The 22672-nt window shown below is 39.7% G+C and overlaps 1 protein-coding gene across 2 annotated transcripts in view; it reads right to left on the bottom strand.

Annotated features, from left to right (window-relative positions):
- Positions 1–22672, bottom strand: part of Rxfp2 (relaxin family peptide receptor 2) — a 47306-nt gene that overhangs the window by 12110 nt on the left and 12524 nt on the right. Inside the window, exons 7-15 of one of the 2 annotated variants that reach the window (XM_042685658.1) lie at positions 16525–16596; positions 15417–15488; positions 13330–13401; positions 11734–11805; positions 8359–8430; positions 7143–7214; positions 3115–3186; positions 2944–3015; positions 1687–1758 (exon numbers count right to left, since the gene is read on the bottom strand). In XM_042685658.1, coding sequence (XP_042541592.1) covers positions 1687–1758; positions 2944–3015; positions 3115–3186; positions 7143–7214; positions 8359–8430; positions 11734–11805; positions 13330–13401; positions 15417–15488; positions 16525–16596 — 648 coding nt within the window. The remainder of the gene's footprint in view (positions 1–1686; positions 1759–2943; positions 3016–3114; positions 3187–7142; positions 7215–8358; positions 8431–11733; positions 11806–13329; positions 13402–15416; positions 15489–16524; positions 16597–22672) is intronic. The other variant, XM_042685659.1, reaches the window with a different exon arrangement.

Raw genomic sequence — 22672 nt, 5'->3', positions numbered from 1 at the left:
CATCAACGTATGATCCTATTTTATTTTTATTTATTTGTTATTATTATAAAGTTGATATACAAAGGGGTCACAGTTACTTGAATCAGGTTATAAGTACAATTCTTTTTTTTTGGGGCGGGGGGTCCGGTCATAGGGCCTGAACTCTGGGCCTGGGTGCTGTCCCTCAGCTCTTCAGCTCAAGGCTAGCGCTCTACCACTTGAGCCACAACGCCACTTCTGGCTTTTTTTTTTCTTTTTGCTTATGTGGTGCTGAGGAATCGAACCCAGGGCCTCATGCATGCAAGGCAAGCGCTCTACCACTGAGCCACCTTCCCAGCCCCCTACTTCTCTTATTTGTTACTGTATTCTGAGTATCTGGAACATACCTTGGACATGTGAGGGACTCAACAAACATTTATAAGATCAGCACATGTATGACGGGAAACTGTGTGTCAAGGAGAGACCCAGGAGGCAATCTCTGCCTTTGAATGGCTTATACTACAGCTTCCTACCATTGAGTGTCTGATAACAGGAACTTGATGTGTAACTCTATTGTGTCTTGTCCTTTTCTGGAGTTTCCTAGCACACCCTTGGGTTCTATTAGGATTCCATTAAATCCACTGTCTTCAGAAAAAGATACTTCCATTCTCCCACTGTGAACCAGGTGGAAGGATGGGATGGTGATGGGGAGGTTATTTCAATAAATAAATAAAGGACAAGGAAGGGGAAAGAAGTCGCTGCCTCATAGGTAGCCATATGTTACTTGGTTCCTTCCTGACCTTTGAATTTAGGTCCCTATTTTAAAAAAAAACACAGCAGCTTTTCCACCAAGTTCTAATAAGCTTGAACTTGTCTGGTACTCACCTTCTGCCTGCATCAAGAAAATGATAGCCTCATTAAATATTTATCTAATGGTGCCACAGAAAGAGAAATGAACAAACACCACAAGGACAGGTATCAAACACCTGCCTTCCAGCCATCATGCCTATTGTACATAGATAAACAAAATGATCTCCCCCAAAAAAAGCACCTTCACATGAACACTTTCGTCCACTGGCTGCGCCCAACTTGGGATCTTACATCGAGTCCTCCCTACTTTTGTGGATGACAAGGGTTAATTTTTTTTTTTTAAATCATGAACATATTGATTATACAGTTGATAAAGAAAGGATTAAGGTTATAAACACATATTATTAACACAACTTACACAGTGCACTTTAGCCAAATATACTAAAGTGACTTAACAGAAACTACTATAAAGATTCATTACCTCCATTTTGTAGTGTACTTAGTAACAGTAACAACACCTGGACTCTATATAGCACCTTTCTTCCTAAGGGCTCAAATCTTAGAGCAGCCGACTGCTCACTCATGTGAAGTGAATTAATGTTTCCAGGTCTCCTGAGTACCATTTAGCCAGACTTCATCTTGTGTATAATGTGGCATTCTGGTACCCTGATCTCTTATTGGGCCTCAATTGGATTAACATCGTGTTTCCAGACAGAAGGGTCATTCATGTCGGCACATCATAATATTGAACTCTATTTGAACAGGGACCAAAGGTGACAAAATTAAAAAGTTCTCAATAAAAGAAGACTTTTGTTGCATACAAACACATTTAGAGCAGTGATACATTTAAACAATTGACATGAGCACATGTGAAAATATTTCACTATGCTTTTGTCTTCATTCTTTTATAATACATACATGTGAGAAAGATTCTTCATGGGTTGAAACATTCCTGTGTTTATATTTGGAATCTCTATCCTTTCCAGGTCTCTGAAAAATATGCACAATAGCTTTAACGCCTTAAGGATTAAGCTTTATTTTTTGTAATCACATTGTCTGGTCCTAAATGAGATACTTGAAAATTTCATGTTACCAATGAATGAAAATTTTCTAATACCTGCTCTTACAAATTTATTACTTCTATTTAACTCTCCTCTAAGTCAATTTTTAAAAAATACGTTACTTTACATGCAGAATTACATTTTAATACCACAATTTCATTCATTTCTTTGGTTTAGAAATGGCAAGGGGGTAGGGAGGGTATAGCTCACTTTTTGTTGTTGTTGTTCTTGTTATTGCTTGTTAGTTTTTAATCAGCAGATGTGCACTAATTTGGAATGAAAACTTAATCTTGTATTAATTACCAACAGAAACCTAGTTGACAAGAACAAAAAGTGATATTAACTATTAGTCTTTGAAATTAAATGAAGAATGAGGGAGAGTGGCTTGGCAAATCTGATCATGTACGTATATATCGATATATCAAATATGAAACTCCCTGAAAAAACTAATTGGTGCTAGTGTGGAAAAAGAAATTATATGAAGAAATGCTTTGAGATCAAATGAGATAGTGTGTTATTTAGCTAAAGCAAACAAATACACTAATGGTTTATGGCCAACAAATGATCACAGAGAAAAGAGGATCATAACGCTCAGACATGAATTGGCAGAGTCCTTGACACTGTTGAAACTCAAGATGGCTGACAATTTGAGACACTAAACATCATTAGCTGTTTGAATACTCACATCTGCAAGTTTATTTTTAATTTTACTAAAAGAACCAACTTGTATTAAGTAGCTTCTTATACGACGGGGGGAAAGGAAATAAAGAAGACAAGCCTTACAAAAATGTGTTATTGCCAAATTGTTAAAAGAAAAATTATTGCAGATTTAGTTTTGTGAATGTTATAGGATGAAATATTTTTCCATATGAATACAGTTTTCAGAAAGAAAATAAATCTGATTTCAAATACAGAACTGTCTTTCACACAATCAGCATTAGGAAAGGAAATTTTGTGGTTAATCAGAATGTCATTAAAACTAACAGTGATATGCACAATCATGGGAGGATGCATGCTCCTACGTGTGAACTACTCATTTAGAAGGAAATGTCTCTAAGTGGCATCTGCATCCGCTAAAATGACAGTCAACATACAAGTGTAATATTTTACTTACAGAGACTGAAGTTGTTTGAGGCTTCCAAACTGGTTCTTGTGGAGGTACAAAAGAGGATTGGACGATAGGTTTCTTTTTTTTTTTGCCATTAGAGGAAGAAAAAAGAAATACAAATGTTCTTATTTTGGAAGCCTAAGATGTTGTTTAAATCTGATGATGATGAGAACTTACAGCTTTTGTAGAAGCTTTTGGTCTTTAAAAAGATGGGCTGGTAGCTCTGTTATCAGATTGCTGGATAGATCCCTGTGAGAAAGAGTGAAACCCCAAACCATTACTTTGGAATTTTGTGACCTAGGCATTGCTACTACTCACAATTAGTGTCATCCCAGTTGATGTAACAGAAGATAGGGACCCAATTAACCAACCTGATAACATGTTACACAACAAGACAGCCAAATGGATATGTTTTCCATTGCTTTATGGGCACCTGATATTATGTTCATCCAGTTCCTGCCTGGAATTTCCTCTCACCCCCTATCCACCACATGCTGGCTTTACGATCTTTGACTAATTTCCTCTGTTGGAGGTACTCTTTGTACACTTGAGTCATTCACACTCCTGTGAGTCCTACTTGTTCCACGTAGGTGATCTCTTGTTTATTAAATTTTGTGAGGTCAATTCTTGCGTCAAATTCCAACTAAGATAATGTTGGCCACTCAGTATCTGCCTTGACAATCTTGAATAGAACTTTCCATGTTTTGAATACATTCTCATACAGGACTATTTTTGCTTAAAAAATGTGAGTGCTTATGATTAAATGTGATAGTATGGTAGAATCAAGAAAGAATCATAGGGGAGTAACCACCACCACCACAAAAACCCAATATACAATTTCCTAAACATAAATGAATTGAAAACTTAAACATAGCCTTTATTTGGTAGGACTGTTTGAACTCAAGCTGTCATGCTTACTCTTAGTTTGCTTTTCAGATAGAATCTATTGCTTTTTGCTTAGGCTGGTCCTAGACCACTATCCTTCTATCTCTACCTCCTGGATAGCTAGGATTATAGGTATGCTGTACCAAGTCCAGCTATCCTTTTCTTGATATTTTAGAGCTGATGATGGATATGGGGCAGTTACAAATAGCTAAGATTTAGCTCTTTCCCTAAAGGAGCCTTCACAGAGTGCTATGATTTGGATGTTGTTCATGTGTTGGTAGGATGGTCTTCAGTGTTGTGGTCATAGACTGAGAGGAGGCTTAGTGAGAGGTGGTAGATCATCGGCATGTTACTCTTGGAAGGGATTAAGGTAGTTCTCATAGTTCCTACAAAAGTAAATTTTTCCAATGAAAAGCAAACTTGACCCTAAATGCTTCTTTGGCTTCCTGTCTTTCCATGTAATGCCTTTTGCACATGCTTGTGCTGTAATGTCACCCATCTGACACAGACAAAATTGACGGGGTTGTCTGATCTTGGACATTCCACCTTCTAAAAGTCAAACAAATTTCCTTTTCTTCATAAAATACAGCACACAGCTGTTCTTCTTTTTTTTATAGCAACGGAAAATGTACTTGTAGAGCTAGATTACAAAAGAAGGAGAGAATGAAACAAGTGTAATCACAGAATAGATACACACAGAGGAAGGAGTCACCAATAATGGCCTGAGAAGTTAAGGATTTGTGTGAGCGCAGCTTGATGAGTTCAGGTGGTAAATGAGTTCAGATGAGTTCAGGGTAAAAGAAGAGCAGCTTTTCAGGTGAGAGTAAACATAATCAAAGAAACACTTGGAATTGGCTCCATCTTCAGGAGCCAGGAAGTGGTCCAATAGGAATAGAGGAGAAAATATTTGCATGGGGGAGGGGAAGGGGAAGATTTAGAGGAAGTAAGCCTGGGAAAGTTCATGGAGGCTAGGTGGAAGGGCATGACACACTCCAAGGCAGTATTTTCCAGTGGCATTGGAATCACTGAGAGTACTTATGGAATTCTAGACCACATTTCAGGCTCCCATTCCACACATTTGGCCCGTTATCTCTGTGACTGTTGTGCACACTTCCATTTGGAAGCCATCACTAAGTAGCAAGCAACAGAGAGTGAGAATTCAAGCAGGGCAGATGGATTATTAGGTTGTGGGTTATGGGATGGCTATAATGAGAAACATGAAAGAAAGGCTGGAAAGCTCGAGTTAGGGAGGGACATCAGGCAGGATGGGGCCTCGATGTGGAGCAGGTGAGAGCCAATGAAGGCTTCACAGGGTCACCCACAAGGCTTGGGTTTAGAGAGAACTTAGAGCACCAGGAACGAGACAGAGCAGCAAGGAGCCATCTTTCAGGCCTGGGTATCAAGATGGAAGCTGATACGATTCCCACAAAGAGGCAGGAAATGGAGTAAGGTGCATGCTACTGTTATGATAGCCAAGTGCCAGGTTTTTCCAGCTGTGATTTTTCATCTGGTGGGCCAGGTGAGAGGATCACACCTGGATGATGGCCCAGAAAGAAAGACACAAATGTGCATAGGACAGAGAGGGCATGACCATGGAGCCAGATGCTGATGCCTTGGCATATCCAGAGATTGTCCTTTAAGGTGTTACAGAGAAAGGTAAAGGTAGAATATATTCTCCATTGCAGGGAAGGGCATCAGGAAAGTCACGTACTTGATTTATTTCTCCCTAAGTTGATTTGATGTCCTAGTGGCAAAGTAAAATTATCCAGTGCTTAAAAAACTCAAGCTGTGTTGCTCAAGTATCTGTCAGCTTACACATTTTCCTACAGCTCTTTGAGGTTAAGTATGTTGAAATGAATTGCTGGTGATCTGAAAAAGGGCAGACTACAGTGGTATAGCTCCTCTGAACAATTAATACCCCATTTAGCAAAATGAACACTAGGAAGCTGAACCATATTGGCGAGGGGAGTGGGGGGGGACACATAAAAGAAGGGAAAGTGAGCAATTACAGTCATTCTATTCAATATACACTATGTAAGAATTGAACCACATAACTTCAAGGCAGGGATGAGAGAGGGAAAGATGGAGGAGAATGATGAAAGGGGTGGCACCTATTAAGATGTGCCGTATTCATAATTTGACTTCTGGCATTGAAACCACTTAATAATAAATAAATGCATATTTAAAAGACCAGTAAGCTAGCTGATTGTATCTTGGGTTCACCTCCTTGCCCTTCTTTATGAGGGAGAGTGATGTATGATTTGAAGAGGATTAGGAAAAATTTCAAAACATAGTCCCTTAAATTTATTTATAAATTATGCCTTTGTTTGTTCCAGGTTGCTGTCCCTCCTCACCCCATAACTCAAGTCCATATTCCCTCTCCTGAGCCTGATCAGCAATGGGATTTCCAGGAGCTTGCTTTGGAATAATGAGTCTTTAATTTTTTGCCTCAGAAAAGATAATCTCTTTTAGTTCAAATGCAGCTCCTTGCATGTAGCAGGTACTTTATAAAAATTATGGATGTGAGTTCTGATGTTCCCTAAATAGATTAAATGATTGTAATTGCTCCTGAGTTATTTTTAAAAATTACTGACTTCTTTCCCCCAATACTTCCTGGGTTACAGAACAAAGTATAAAGAATGTAGGATGGATCATTGAAAAACATGAATATCCATTTTAAGACCTAAATCTGGAGAGTACTTTTTTAACCCTACTTGCCATTATTTGTCATGTAATAGATTTAATTTCAACTTCCAATGATACATAGATACATATACATGCTTCTGGTTTAGAGGTTTAAATCTAGAAAACATATTTGAACTGGAAAACTTGACATGAGTTCTTCATTCAAGACACATGTGTTTGATTCACCCGAGACAAAAGTCATAATTACTGCAGCAATAATAAGAAATTTAATTCTTTGATTCAGTTACCATTTACTAATGTCATTCCAATTGGTCCACATTATTTGTTCGACAAACACTGATGAAGAATTACCTATCCTCCAGCCACTAGAGTTAAATGATCTCTGTATCTAAGAAGCTATAGAACACTCATTTATTCCCAAACATGCATCTATATATTCAACCAAAGAAATAGGTAAGAAAACTAGGGTAGGCTAACTCTACATTAAGCCCGACCATATGATTTTTCATGTGCTCTTGACTTTAGGATCAGGTTGGTTTTCTTAATTGATTTTTTTCACCTTCAATAGTCTACAGAATGTTGATTGCTGCTGATGGAAAAGTAGTCTCACGTCATTTAAATTGATAATCGTGGAAGAAGCAATCATATTCTTCCTAGTAGACGATGCTACTTACAGTTCTCCTAAATTTTTTAATGAGGCAAATGTCTTCTCTGGAACAAAATCAATTTGATTTCTAGGCAGAAACCTGTAAGACATGGCGAGAGTCAGCACCTTGGGGTTGAGTTTGTTGGCAGAATCCATTCTCCCTGGGAGATGCTCTGCTCAGGGTGGATTTTAACAACCCCCCTTTGAGTCTCAAAGGGAGGCTTTCCTGATGTGGGACTCAGTTTCTCTCACGAAGTGCTGCTTAAGCAATTTGAGACATTGAATTTGGTCCTGGAGGCTAGACAGTTGGTTTTTGATTCTGATTATTTTAGAAAATGTCTCTCACTTTTCTGTTCCATTTATTTTTATTTTTTATTTTTCCAACCACCCATTCAATCATCGACAGACACTACCAAGTGTTTATTCCCTGTGGAAAACTGCAATGACAACAAACACAGATACTTGTGTTTTCAGTTTTTTACCAAACATGCCAATTGACCAATCTGTCTGCCCAACCCCATTACCACAGTATAACCAACAACCAGAATCATCAGTCAAAATCTTTAGCCAATTAGAAGACATGAGACATTTGTATTTCCCCTTTACTCTTTTATTTTGTTTAATTGTGCCAGCCCTGGAGCTTGACCTCAGGAACTGGACATGCCGTCCCTTAGCTTTTTTGCTGGTGCCATACCTATTGAGCACTTCCAGCTTTTTGATGGCTAATTTGAAGTTCAAAACCTGCCCTGGCTAGCTTTGAACCTCAGACTTGAGATTTCAGGCTCTTGAATAGCTGAGATTATAGGGCTGAGCCACCAGTACTTGGCTTTTCTTTTTCACCTTTAGAATGCAATGGTAATGTTTTATTTGAAAGAGAGAGAGAGAGACAGAGAGACAGAGAGAGACAGAGAGAGGGAGAGAGAGATCAAGCCATTGGCAAGAAGAGCCACTCAGTACCCCAGACAGGCTGTGTGGCTAGTGTATGGGAAATGGGCACTTTCTGGTAGCAGAAATGAGGACTGCCCTCAGATAGCAGGAGCCAGCCAGCTACAGACCCGAGTGTGGGCAACTTAACTGATGCCTCACCTCCATTGCTAAATCAGTCAATGCACATACCTAGTATTGGACTGTCACACCAAAGCTGTAAACAACACACAGCTTCAGAGTTCATTGCCAATGTCTCCTTAGAATTTCCCAGTCTCTAGAGTTTCTTCTTTATTTACCAAAGCCTGTGGTGTACTTACAGGACTGTGAGAGACTCGCATGACAGAAAGGTGGAATTCACAAGATATTTTATTTGATTGCCTTCCAGATCCCTGAAAGTCACAAGGGAAAATACTTTTGAATAATTTCACACAAATCATATGCTTACAGATGATTTGTTAATAGCCATATCTGCATATGCATGCATGCATGTATGCATGTATGTATGTATGTATGTATGTATGTATTTACTTTGTGGAGATAGTGGAAATTGAACTTATAGCATCCTAGGCAGGTCCTCTACCACTTAAGTCATGACTCCATCTCCTTTTTGGGTTGGTTATTTTGAAGGGAAGGTCTCACTCACCTGGCCTAGACTGGCCTGGACTGTAATCCTCCTACTTGCACTTTCTTGTGTGGCTGGGGTTGACAGGCTCAAGCCACTATGCCCAGCCATTAATTGAGATGGAAGTCTTAGGACATTTTTTTATGCTTGTGCTGGTCTCAAACCACAATTCCCCAATCTCTGATGTCTAAGTAGCTAGGATTGCAGACTCAAGTCACCGTTCTCAGCAGTATCTGAATTTTATTTTTAATTCATTCTAATGTTTACTATTTCTTTTTGCTGAACTATTTTTAGTGCCTGAACTCAGGGCCTGGGCGCTGTCTCTGAACTTCTTTTGCCCAAGGATAGTGCTCTACCACTTGAGCCACAGCACCACTTCTCACTTTCTTCTGAGTACTTTATGGAGATAAGAGTCTCATGAACTTTCCTGTCCCAGCTGGCTTCAAACTGTAATCCTCAGACCTCAGCCTCCTCAGTAGCTGGGATTATATGTATGAGCCACTGGTGCCCGGTGCTTCCAGTGTTTTGTGCCTAATTATTGTAAGGTTAACATAATTAATATTATGTTTCACTTCCCAATTAATATTAGAACACAATCCAATGGAGGGAAAGGGCAGGTTAACATCCAGGGAGTGATTGTTTTTATACTGGGCATTCTACTATTAATTATAGTGTTGATAGATCTTCCTAAACCATTGCCACTGGGGCTTTTACAGCCCACTGCCTATCTGCCTGCACAGCCCAGCACTCCTGCAGGACTGTTGAGGTTTCTCCTCGTTAACGCACCAGCAATTGCCAAGTTTGGAGGTTCACTCTCCTGTTTACACAGCTAGGAAGTGTCAGACCTGCTCTTATAAATTGAATCTCTCAGAATCTAAAGCCTACATGTGTAACTGTCCTGGTCCACTATATTCTTATATTCCTATCAACAGCACATAGGTATTTTGATCTTTAAGGAGAAGCTCAAGCCACAATGATCTCACACATACAAATCCAGATCCTTGTGAAGTGAAGTGATGCAGCCCGGCTCCCAGCGTGGCAGGAAGCAGCCTAGGGGCCACTTGGCACTTGCTTGCAGTGCAGATGCTCAGACTCCACCCCAGATCTACTGAATCAGAAATTCAGAGCTGTGGCCCCATCCTCAGATCTCCTGTGGTTTTTCATGTAACAGAACCTCCCCAAATCACTGTCAGAGCAGGTGGTATCTCCCTATTGAGGAAAGACTGTCCACAGTCTTAACATTTTCACTTAGAGCCAACCAGGGAAGAATGAGAAACACTCATCTTTTCCCCCTACTAATTTCCCTTCTTCCTTCCTTCCTTCCTTCCTTCCTTCCTTCCTTCCTTCCTTCCTTCCTTCCTTCCTTCCTTCCTTCCTTCCTTCCTTCCTTCCTTCCTTCCTTCCTTCCTCTTTGCTCCTAGAGCAATCAAGGTTTTTGCAATCACAGCTGGCACTCTACTATTTGAACCCACACTCCATTTCCAGCTTTTTGCTGCTTCTCAGATTTGTCTGCCTGGGCTGGGTTTGAACCTGGGTTTGATCCCGGTCTCATTAGTAGCTAGGATTGCAGACATGAACTATCTACATTTAGATCTCTCTCCCTGTGGCAAAAATTTGCTAGTACCCTGGGCTGGCTTTGAACTCATGATCCTCCTACTTCCGTGTTCTTAGTGCTATGATTATCAACTTGTACCACCACACCTGGCTTTCTAGCTTTTCTTTACAGCCAGCTTACTACAGTCTTCCCCAAATATGGCAGTGTTTCCTGTTTTGCAACTTCTTTCATGGTCATAATAAAAACACCAACCCCTTTGCCACAGTCTTTTAAATTCTATTTTAGAGCCATCTTGGGGGGATTCTTGTAGGAAATCAGTATTTTTTTTGTTCACTCAAAACATACTATAAACACCGCATTGTCTTAGAAGTCTATCACTGCTAAATGGAGTGAGGAAGAATTTTTTCATATTCTCCCAAGATGAACAGTTTGGAGTTGAAAGAGTCATTGTTCTACAGGGTGGCAAATTAAGGGAGAGGGAAAGCTTGGTGGGGGAGGTTTTGCCCCTGCCTTTTGGTTGGAGCAATTTGGATTTGACATTTCACCTATCATCTGAGTAAAAGGGCCCTTCTGATTTGTAATCAGGCCAACTAACTAATTATATTTTCATTCACCATCTGTGTTTTCTCCAGTGTTTGCTGGAGCTTAGGGTGAAAATGAGCATTCTAGCAGCCAGGGGCTCCGATGCTGATTCCCAGCTACTTGCTGCTCTTGCTGTTTTTAATCATTGTGGGAGGAAGACAAGCCTATGGCCTGATGCTTCCCTGTTCTTTTGTTTCTCTCTCTCTCTCTCTCTCTCTGTGTTGGTCTTGGAGCTTGAACTCAGGGTCTGGATGCTGTTCTTATGCTTAAATGCTCAAAGCTAGCACTCTATCACTTGAACTAAAGCTCCACTTCTGGATTTTTGGTGCTTGCTTGAAGGTTGGTGCTCAAGGACTTTCTTGTCCTGGCTGGCTTCTAACTGCAGTCCTCACATCTCAGCCTCCTGAGTAACTAGGATTACAGTCTTGAGCCAATGGTATCTGACTCCTTCTTTCTTATATGCATAATTATTTATTTGCTATTACTTTTTTCACTTCTTCTTTGGTTTTCTTTTGGAATAAGATCTTGCTATGCTGCCCAGCCTGGCTTTGAACTCTTGATCTTCCTGCCTCTGCCTTCTGAGCTAGGACTACAGGTAGAAACTACTATCTTCAGCCCCCTCAAAGGATAGTTAAACCAGAAAACAACATAACTGGACTTAATTTAGGAAAGGAATCACAGATTTTTAAAAATTTTATGATCGTGTATCAGGCTTGAACTCAGGGCATTTTACTGTCTCAGCTTTCTTGCTCATGGCTGATTTCAAACTCTAGTTCTCTAGGTAGGCTTTAACCTCTAGTACCTAGGACTACAGGTATGAGCCATGGGGACCCAACTTGTAGATAGTTTTTTTTTAAGGTAATCTTGAACTAGATTTAGGACTAGTTTCCTTAAGTTGGACAAATAAACATTAAATTATAAAGGAATACTCACATCCAATTGAGTTGAGGCATATAGGCACACATCTGTTCAGGCAGGGCCTCTATGTAGTTATTAACCATAGATCTTCAGACAAAGAAAATATTCATTAGAAACAAAAATCATGTGCCACTTTCAGAGCAGTCTTTGTTATTATAACACAACTTGAAACTTACATGCTGAAACTAATATATTAGGGTAAAGCATATATACATAGTTACTCCTTCCGAATGGCCATTAACTATGGCAAGGACTAAGGAGCAGATGATAGCAAAGAAACTATGAGTGTAAAACCATGAAATACATCCTAAGAATAAGCATTATGTAGTTTAATTTTATGAGCTGAAACAAGACTGTATATTAAGTTCAAATTTGAAGTTCATGCTAATTCTCGTGCAACTGAAGTTTGCAATTATTTCCAGTTCCATATATCAAACATTCCTTCTTAGAGGGACCATTAATCATTTGTAACATTAAAGGACCACATTGGAACTGCACTAAATCTAAGAAGTGACAGCAGGATGAATAAGAGGGAAGGAAAACAACTCATGAGCATTTTATGCTGTACAATTAATTTATGATATTGTAGTTCTTTCTGACAAGTAGGAAAATAATGATGCTCCACGATCAACTATAAAAGAAAATAAGAATTCCCTGTGGATAAATCATTTGGGAACATTAATAAACACTGAATATACAATGATGAAAATAGCTTTGATGGTAGGATAGAGATTTTTAGAATTTTTGGTGACTTTCATAGGACAAATACACATTTCCTCTGTTAAAAATGAAACTGGAGCTGGATGCCAAGGGACTCAGGCCTGTAATCCTAGCTCTGAGGATTGCAATTCTAAGCCAAGCTACACAAGAAAGTTGAGATATTCTTATTTCCAATCAACCAACAAAGCCTCGAGAAGTATATCTGTGGCTCAAATAGTAGAGGGCTATCCTTGAATGAGAAAGCTAATGGATAGTGCCCAGACCCTAAGTTAAGCCCCAGTGTTGGCAATAGGCAACCAGAAAAAAATGTAAAAAAAATGAAGCTGGAGCCAACCTCTTAGGAGATTCTAACAGATTTAAGTATAAGTAGGATATCATGATATAAAAATGAATCTTTGGTTAGCCACTCCAAACATACATTGGATTTTAAGAAATTAAAGGGGATAAAAATAATGAATTAGTAGACTTAAAATATGCATTATAATACAGCCCATTCTTCTCTTTAATCTGTGGCCAGGAAGTAGCAATACTAAATATGACTGAAAACACAGGAAAGGTTACGAGTAATAAACAATTTGGTGGAATTAATATTTTTGTTTGTTTTGTGCAGGTAATGAGCCTTTAACTCACCCTTTGCTTTTTTAGCTCAAGGCTGGTGATCTATCATGTGAGCTACTGGCTCTCCACTTCTGGCTTTCTTGCTGGTTAATTGGAGATAAGAGGCTTATGGATTTGAACTGTGATCCATAGGTCTTACCTTCCTGAGTAGCTAGGATTATAGGTATGAGCTATAGCATCCAGCTGGATTTAATATACTATTTTTCAAATACCTTTTCTGGAAGCTAGTGTTAGATGTCATGGTGATTTGTAGACGAATAGGTGAATACTTACAGAAAAAATAAGGAATTTAATCCAGTAAATAATCGCTGTGAAATTCGGGTTATTGGATTGTCATCCAGAATTCTGACAAAACATACCAAAAAACATTTCCAATGTTAGAGAGATTTCTGAAATAAAACCAGGAAAAGAAAACAAAAGGCCCATGACAATCTTGCCTCTCCCAACACCTGGCCCATCCTTCAAGTGTTTGTGACTGATTTTCTTGTCTCTGTTTTCGAAGGCCTTTGCTTCATCCTAGGGTTGTTCAACGACTCTAACGCCCACCTCAGCACTCACCAGATTGGATCCTGATTGTTTGCTTTCTCTCCCTACATCCACCTTATGAGCTGTACTTACTGGCTGCCTGTGGTCTACACAAATGCTTTGCCTTGCTGATGGACTGAAGGCTGCATGCAAACATAATTCTTAGGTAATCCCACATGGCTCTTTGAGCTCACGGTTCTTCAATGGTACATTCCATACCATCTGTACAGATTGATGGGTAGATTTTTTTTATCCCATGCATTAGGAGCTTTCCAATGGAAAGAGTAAACATATTTATACTGAATCCACTGTTATAAACTACTCCTGGCATTTTTTTTAGTAGAAGATATTAGATGGAGAAATGAGTATCCGTCTCTCTTATTGTCTCTGAAGTCAAGTGCCGTTTCCTGTCTTTATCTCAGATCACGGATGGGAAGATGGGGAGCAGGGAGCTACATGGAGGAGTATTTGCTATGTGCTAGGAGCTCTGCAGGTGGCGCTTACATTATGTGACTTAATTCTCACAACATCTTTCTTTGAAAAGAATTATAATTCCAGCCTACAGATAAGAAAGAAAGAGGCCTTGAAAGACTAGAGATGTTGTCTGAGTCAGGCACACACAGAGTCTAGACCAAGCTGAGATCCTGGATTTTGTGGCTAGCCTAGGCCAACATGCCTCTGAAGAGCCTAGTGACACAGAACCTTCTTGCAGTTTGACACTAAGCCAGTTGCTCATTGTCTGGGGAGAGCAGAGGGAGCTGAGGTAAGATCCTGGAACTGGAGCTGCTGGCTCAGCTGGAGACTGGAAATGCTATGAGTTACCACCTTTCCAGAGCTGTGTCTCTGAACGCTCTGGCAATAAGAGCAATTCCTTAACTTGTTTATGTTCTCCATCAGTGGTTTCCCACAGAGGGCAGTTATTTCCTCCCAGCGGACACTTGGCAAAGTGTGGAGACAGCGGTAGTTGTCACAGTTCTCGAAGGAGGGAGTACACTCCAGTAGTGTGAGGTAGAGGGCATACATAGTATACAACAGCCTCAGATGCACAGGGTTGATTGTTCTCACTGCCTTACCAGAAGCAAGAATTAAGTGAGTCAAAATGAGAATACTGCCAAGCACTGGTAGCTCCTGCCTGTAATCTAGCTACTCAGAAAGCTCAGATCTGAGGACCACAGTTTAAAGCCAGATAGGCAGGAAAGTCTATGAGACTGTTGCCTCCAACTAACCACCTCCAAATCCCAAAATTAGACCTGTGACTCAAGTGGTAGAGCACCATCCTTGAGAAAGAAAACAAAACAAAAAAAAACAAACCTTACGCTGTCAAGCTCTAGGATCAGCACACACACACAAATGTGAATAGTGTTGAGGCTGAGGAATTCTTTTCCAGGTGACCCCTGGGTATTAGAATGGCTGTCTAGCTTAGCAAGGCCACTGTGAGGTGCAGAATTTCTCCCCCAGAAAAAGTATAAAGAATTTCCTTTCCACAGACCAACCACTGCTGGATATTCCATTGTCCCAATTACTTGGGTAAAATGCTCCAGATTCTATGTCAATCAGAAATGTAAGTAGAACACACAAAGACACATTCCAGAGTGGGAAATATCTGAGCACTGCTCTTGTATATGGTAGAGATTATGAAAGCCAGAACATGCCACTACCCCTAGCCTGTGGAGGGTGAGGCAGGAGTATTGTGAGCGTGAGGCTGTACAGTGAGATCCTATCTCAGTGTACACACACACACACACACACACACACACACACACACACACACACACACACACACACAATCTGACACTATGACCACTAATGGGGAAGACAAAAGCAAGCATACTTACAGCCAAGTTAACTGATGCAAGTCTTTGAATACTCCAGGTCTGAGAGTTGTAATACAGTTGTGGTTGAGATATCTACAAATAGCATGGGTGATGAATTAGGCAAACTTAGTGTTCGGTGTGAACGGCTTACAGTTAGCCCTTTGTGGATTATGGATGCCTACTTCTGAAAACCGTCTGCTGAGAAGCTGGGAGTAGTATCAAAGGTGACCCAGAGGCTCCTGAGACTGTAAATCTTGTGAATGTTACACTGTAGCCAGGACAGGGAAATGGCCCCAAATAATAGTTCAAGTAGTAGGGCACCAGCCATGAGTAAGCAAGCTGAGCAAGTGAGTGATTCAAAAGGTCAAGCCCTAGTACTGGCATTGTGCATGCGGAATGGCTATGGAACAAGCCATTGTGTATCTTCTCCAACTGTGCAATGAGGTCTGGGCATCTCTGTGCCACTGAACTCAGGAGAGGAGAAGCAGTGTTGATCAACTCTTCTTCTTCCTGAAATCTGTTGCTTGTTCTGGCTGGAAGGAGTTAGGAGACTAGCTGGCCTCTCTGCTGAAATTTCCTGCTCTGTACAGAGGTATACTGTGGGGGGGGGGGGTGGGTAGGGGAAGGAAGGAGGGAGGGAGGGAGAGAGAGAGAGGTACTAAGGTTTGAACTCAGGAATTGGGTACTATCCCTTTAGCTTTTGGCTCATGGCTGGAACTCTATCACTTGAGCGGCACCTCCACTTCTGGCTTTTTGGTAGTTAATTGGAGGTAAGAATCTCATGGATGGTGATATCACATCATATTAAAGTAATACTATAATAACTGAATATATAGGAAATGTTTTATGTTTGCCATTTTGGGTCATATTTGTAGTAGGGAAATATTTTAAGAAAGTATTTAGTTGGATAAGATTAGTTAGACAGAACCTCACATGCTAAAATATTGGAACTGAGTCAACATGTGGAATCTACTGGCTAAAGTCAGAATCCTCGTATAATTCTTTCCGTGTAATAATTATTTTATGTTTGTCTCCCAGGCTCTACAACCAAATAAAGTCTTGATTCCCAAATAGAACCCCCATTTTACCATGGTAGTTTTATAAGGATACTTATTAAGAAGTTACTCACAATATCTGCAGATTATGTAATCCCCAAAAAGCTTTTCTGGAAATGTGTCTAATGCAGTTATTCTGAAGATACCTGGAATGAGAGAGGAGAGTCAGGTGATGATGATCTGTAGGTTTTCAGAATGAGCTCGCCACTTCCTCTCCCTGAAGACCATTTGTGAACTTGGCAAATAAAGTGCAAGGTCCTATTCACACATTTGGGGAGAGGTACTGTGAGTGTCAGATGGCCACGTAGTCGTCCATTATTGCACAGCATCTCCATAACAACTGCACAATGAGGTTTGGGCATCTCTGATTGGTATCACTAAAGTTAGGGAAGATGGAGAAGAGGGATAAGATCTAATCTTTCTGCTAAACTTTCATATTCTATACAGAGTTATACTTACTTTGTGTGTGATGATACTAGGGCTTAAATTCAGGGCCTGGGTGCTATTCTTTAGGCTTTTTTTTTCCCTCAAGGCTGACAAGGCTGGCACTCTACTACGTGAGCCACACCTCCATTTCTGTTTTGGGTTTTTTTATGTGTGAATAATTGCAGATAAGACTTTCACAGACTGTCTGACCTGGCTGGTTTTGAACTGTGATCCTCAGATCTCAGTCTCTTAAGTAGCTAGGATTACAGGCACTGGCCACAGGCACCCAGCTAGGGTTAAACCTTTACAGGTTCATTTCTCTTCATTCTATTCTCATGAATAAAGCAGGGAGCCAGGTTGATTTCTTTTCTAATTCAAGATGTAATGCAAGAAGTGCAGTGTGTATAATGAGGTTCTCCATAGTTGGAGATAGTATGCTATTGCAACCTATAGCTCAGGCTTTGCTTCAAACTCTGAAGCAATTTAACAACACAGTTTTAATAATAGTACTCTCAGGAATGTCCAATTAAATAATGTCTACTTCTTGTCCTCATTATACAATGAGAGATTAGTTTTAAATTCACATTTTCTTTTTTTGTATGTGCCAATATTAAGGTTTGAATTGGGGCCCTACATTCTCACTTCGCTTTCTTGCTCATAGTCAGTGCTATACTGCTTGAGCCCTGCCTCCAGGTTGACATTTCGCCAGTTAATAAGAGATGGAGTCTTACAGACTTTTCTGTCCAGTTTGGCTTTGAACCTTGATCTTTCAAGTCTTAGTCTGCTGAGTAGCTAGGATTATAGGCATGAGCCACTAGCACCCAGCTCTTAGCTGAACTTTTAATTTAGTTTTATGCTATAATAGAACTTCCCAGCCCTTTTTGGAGGGGAATGAGTATACTGTAAACGTTCGAAAATTTTTGACATCCTTTAGCCAGGTAATGCCATTCAAGGTGTCATTTTTAAGACTGAGGGCTACCATTTGTTAAGAAATAGAAAGACTTGGAAAAATTATATTAAATGAAGTAAGCAAGGCCCAAAGAAACATAGGTCCCATGGTTTCCCTTATTTGCAATAACTAGTATAAGTCTAGGACAAGCAGAAAAGGTCAAAAGGTATGTACGTAATGCCATATAAGATGATGTTAAGTGAAATAAACCCCAAGATAGGGACACAACTGGACTTTTCTTTCTTGTTATTGTTTTTAACATATTTAAAATGTACTATATGTTTTTTTTGTTTCTTTTTTATGTTCTTCCCCCATGGTATAACCCCTGCTTTCACTGTATTTGATGTCAGTGTCCTGCATCTTGTATATACATTTTTCTAATTTGGGGAGGGGAAGGGAAATAACAAAATGCCGAAATAAGGTCACACGTTGACCCATTGTAACAATGAGATGTGCAAGGCACTATGTTGAAAACTAACTTTACAACTTCGGGATGGGGGGAGGAAGGAGTTGGGGAGGTAGGAAGGGAGGGAATGATAGGGGAAAAACAAAGGAGGAGGTAATAATGCTTGAGAGAAAAAGTACTCATTACCTTACTTATATAACTGTAACCCCTCTGTACAGTATTTCAACAATAAAACACACACACACACACACACACACACACACACACACACACACACACAGACTGAGCTCCATATAAAAACTCTATTTTTCTCTGTTACGCCACCATGTGGAAGATATTGGCACTGCAGAGCATCCAAACAAAGCTTCCATTTCAATCTGACAAAGTCAAGTGGAAACTCAGTGTGACCTTATAGCCTCGTCCCCCATCTCCCCCTCCACCTCGTACCATGTCTGTGAGGAGATAACTTCACACTGCAGCATAAATCATGCTTCTGCACACAGTTCAGTATTTGTATTTTGGTACTTTTAGAGTCCCTGGACTAATGTAAAGAAAGTTAATATGATGAATTAAGTTACCATAGCAAAGGAGACTAGAAAAAGAATATGATGTTTCAGTATAGACATACTGAAATGTCTCTTAAATCTAAAAATTCACTATCTAATGTGCTTTACACTTTCTTTGAGATGACGAATTAAGAAACTCAAAGCCCATTGACCTTGACGAAGTTGAAATTGTGAATTTGACCTTGTGTTTTTGTCTTACTGAAGGAAAATCAGAGAGCTGCATGACTCGTCAGATGTGTACAAACTATCCCCTTCACTGACACCACTTAAGACTTAAGTGGGTTAAATAAGAGCCTCTAGGCTTCTCTTTAGCTGTTGGCTGCCACTGAAGAGAGACCTGCATCTCCCCGTCTCAGGTGTCTGCTGTGGGTTACTAAACTTAAACTCCATCCTCGGTATTAGCTTTCTTCTCTGCAGCGTAGTAGTGTTCAGAGCATACGGGGAAATCTGGAAACATGACAATTTGGCAAGTGCTGCCCTCTTTGTATTCAAAGCTGAGATAGGAGCCCAGTTCATATACTTCACACTGAATGGCTTTTCTAAGAATAACTTACTGGGTTCGTGAATTCCTGCTGTTTCAGCTGTCAGAACTTTTCAAGCAGAAACACCAGGAATTTATATACCTGAATTACTAAAGCAAATAAATGCCTATGTAGAGACTATTTTTTTTTAAATGTGACATTTTATATTCCAGAGTGAGGCAGATACCTTGAATTATGTTTTGTTGCCAATAATTGCATTGAACAAGAACTCAGTTTAAGGAGAAATTTCTAATTTATATAAGGTTCGTGTTACGCTAAGGAGGAGGAACCATGGCTGGTTTCCATGGTAACAGTGATAAAGTATTGTGGTCAACCCCATAAATTGTGCTTTATTTCTCTGAAAGGTCATCGGAAATTGCTTTTTCCTTTCCCACTTTAGAAAATCCTGACATTTTTAAAGGGTTGTTAAAATGAGTAAATTGATCAAATAGTAAAAAATTTCATATCAATTAAGCAATATTTATTTGTCTGGCAATTAAACTGTAATTTTCACTTAGGATTTTTTTTTAATTTTCTCCCAGCAAATGTCTAAGTGACTTCAATATCACTGTGGGTGCTTAGAACATTCCGGGCTGGCAGCTCACTTAATATTAAATTCTATGCTGTCTTAGTATGATTTCCCCATTGCTGTATAGATTGATCTTGCAAGGAAGATTAATCTCTACCTTTTTATTTCCACTAAGTAAACTTCGGTCCTTGAATGATCAAGGTACTTCTATATTATTCTCTTCAGTAGCAAAGGATTGAGTATGGACAGTAAGGATTTTATCCTGAGAAATGTAATTTTACCTCTTCTGCTTGATACTTCAGTGACCTCTCTACCTCCCCAGAGATCATCCTTCCCCAAAATGAAAGAACAAAAGTTACAGAATTCCTCTCCATCTCTAAGTTTTCCATTAGAACAAAGTACTATCTCGGGCATCGGAAGACGTAGGTTCTGATTGTGACTTTCCCCCTAACTAGCTGTAGACCCTATGTAATGGTCATGGTAAAAGATCATTTAGCCATAGCATACTTTAGTTCATTCATGTGTAAGAAGAAGACCTAATTCTTACAACTTCTATGGTACTAGGTGATAAAATTTGCTATCATTTGGGTCTTAAACATCCCTCCTCCTTCAAAGGCTTGTATGAAAGGCTTGAATCTCCATGTGGTTCTATTGGGAGGTGGTAGAACCTGTAAGAGGTGGAACCTAGTGGGAGGTACTCAGGCCATTGGGGTGGGCCTTAGATAGCCGGATTCACACTTTCTCCTCCTCTTTTGCTTGTGCTTATTGCTCATGAGGTGAGAGGCTTGCTCTACTACATGCCTTGCAAAGCAATGGAACCAACTAACTAAAAACAGAAACTTCCAAGACGTGGAGCCAAAAATAAACCTTTCTTTTTGTTTTTGTTTGTTCGTCGGTCATGGGGCCTGAACTCTGGGCCTGGGTGCTGTCCCTCAGCTCTTCAGCTCAAAGTTAGCCCTCTACCACTTGAGCCACAGCACCACTTCTGGCTTTTTCTGCTTATGTGGTGTTGAGGAATTGAACCCAGGGCCTCATGCATGCGAGGCAAGCAATCTACCACTGAGCCACCTTCCCAGCCCAAACCTTTCTTTTTTTTTAAATAAATGATCTCAGATATTTGCTACAGCAACAAAAAGGTGAAACCTAGGATTTAAAGGACTACTCTAAAACCAGAACCTTGTCCTTTACTTTTCTTTGTGAGTACGATTCTATTTCTTCCTTGTGCTTTATCCAGGTAGAGCAAACATAATACTGATTCATAGAATGAACATGTGGTTATTTAAATAGTTTCTAGGAAGATTAGAAGCTCTGTGGTTAAAATTTCCTCTCTAGAGAAGCTGGGAAGCCCAGAGGCAATGTGTAGTTAACTCTAGGGTGATAATTATATCATGACCACATACTCCAGGATGGAGCAGCTAGAAATACAGAGATGATAATCAAACCCACATAAGGCTGAACATCTGTGTTCATACACACTACCTTGTAGCCTTCTTTTCTTGTTTACGAGACCCTGCACTTAATTTAGATGAAAAGAGAAGCAATGATGGTGGTTCTAGGATGCTGGATATTGAAAGACAGTGGCCCTACCAATGACTTTCCAGTAACTTCAATGGTACCCTGATTTTTTTTTAACATAGTCTATTGGTCTCATGGTGGGTATAGCTTCTTTAGGGCTCAGAAGGGCTGGCAGATACTACCCCACTTTACTAAGGGCTCATCCATGAACTTGTATATTTTCTTTTTATTAGTATGAATAGGACACATCTTATTCCTGTGGTAGGAATACTTTTATTCCTGGTCTAATGTAACTTTCCTGGTCTAATGTAACAAATATGCAGTACAAAACATTAGAAAGTTAATCTGGGATTGTGGCTCATGTAGTAGAGCACCTGCTTAGCAGGCACAAGGCCCTAAGTTCATAATACTAGCAAGTTACAAATGAATCATTGTGAGGTTGCTTGGTGAGTAAAATATCAAAGCAACGGCATATGGATCGTATCAAAAGATAGTCCTTGAAAACTGTGGAAATCCATGATTCATTCCCCCAGACCCTGGTTGTCTTTCTTAGATGCTTAAAGAATCTTAGCATCTTGTTCCTCAGTGAATGCCATTTCCTACCTGCTGTGACGCACTATTTGCCAAGGTTTGCCTTCTTTAGAAACGCTAACATCACTGTTTGTACTATTGCTATGTTTTTCCTTCCATTTTACTGGGGGTCAATCTGTGTCTCACCATTATGTGTGTTATAAAGGATCTGATTGTTCTCACCTATGCTTTCCCTGTTCTGCCAAATTAAAAAGTACATCTAGAACAAATAATGCCACTTTTCAAATCATCTTAAGGAAGAATGTGAAACTGTGAATTTTCTTTCTCAAATATTTTACTTTGACTCCATATTAACTCTATAAACATGTCCAAACCAAAATTAGTTCAGCTGTGTTAAATTATAAAATGAAAGCATAGCATTATAAATGTATTATTATTATTATTATTCATGTGTGTGTATATGTGTGTTTATAAGTATGTCTGTGTGCTGATCCTGAGGCTTAAACTCAGGTCTTGGGTGCTGTCCCTGAGTTTTTTGCTCAAGGCTAGCACTCTACCACTTGAGTCACAGTTCAGATTCCAGCTTTTTGATGGTTAATTGGAGATAATAGTCTCATATATTTTTCTGCCTGGGATGGCTCAAACCATGATGATCAGATCTCAGCCTCCTGAGTAACTACAGGCATGGGACACTGGTGCCTGGCTTATTTTTAATGTCAAATCCATAAATCTAAAATGATAAACTTGATACATTTTATATATTTATAAAAATAACCCTC

This window comes from Dipodomys spectabilis, unplaced genomic scaffold, assembly GCF_019054845.1.
Source record: "Dipodomys spectabilis isolate Male_0828 unplaced genomic scaffold, ASM1905484v1 ptg000095l, whole genome shotgun sequence".
Lineage (NCBI taxonomy): Eukaryota > Metazoa > Chordata > Mammalia > Rodentia > Heteromyidae > Dipodomys > Dipodomys spectabilis.
Note: the sequence above shows the minus strand (reverse complement) of the source record. Positions and strands in the feature narration are given on the sequence as shown.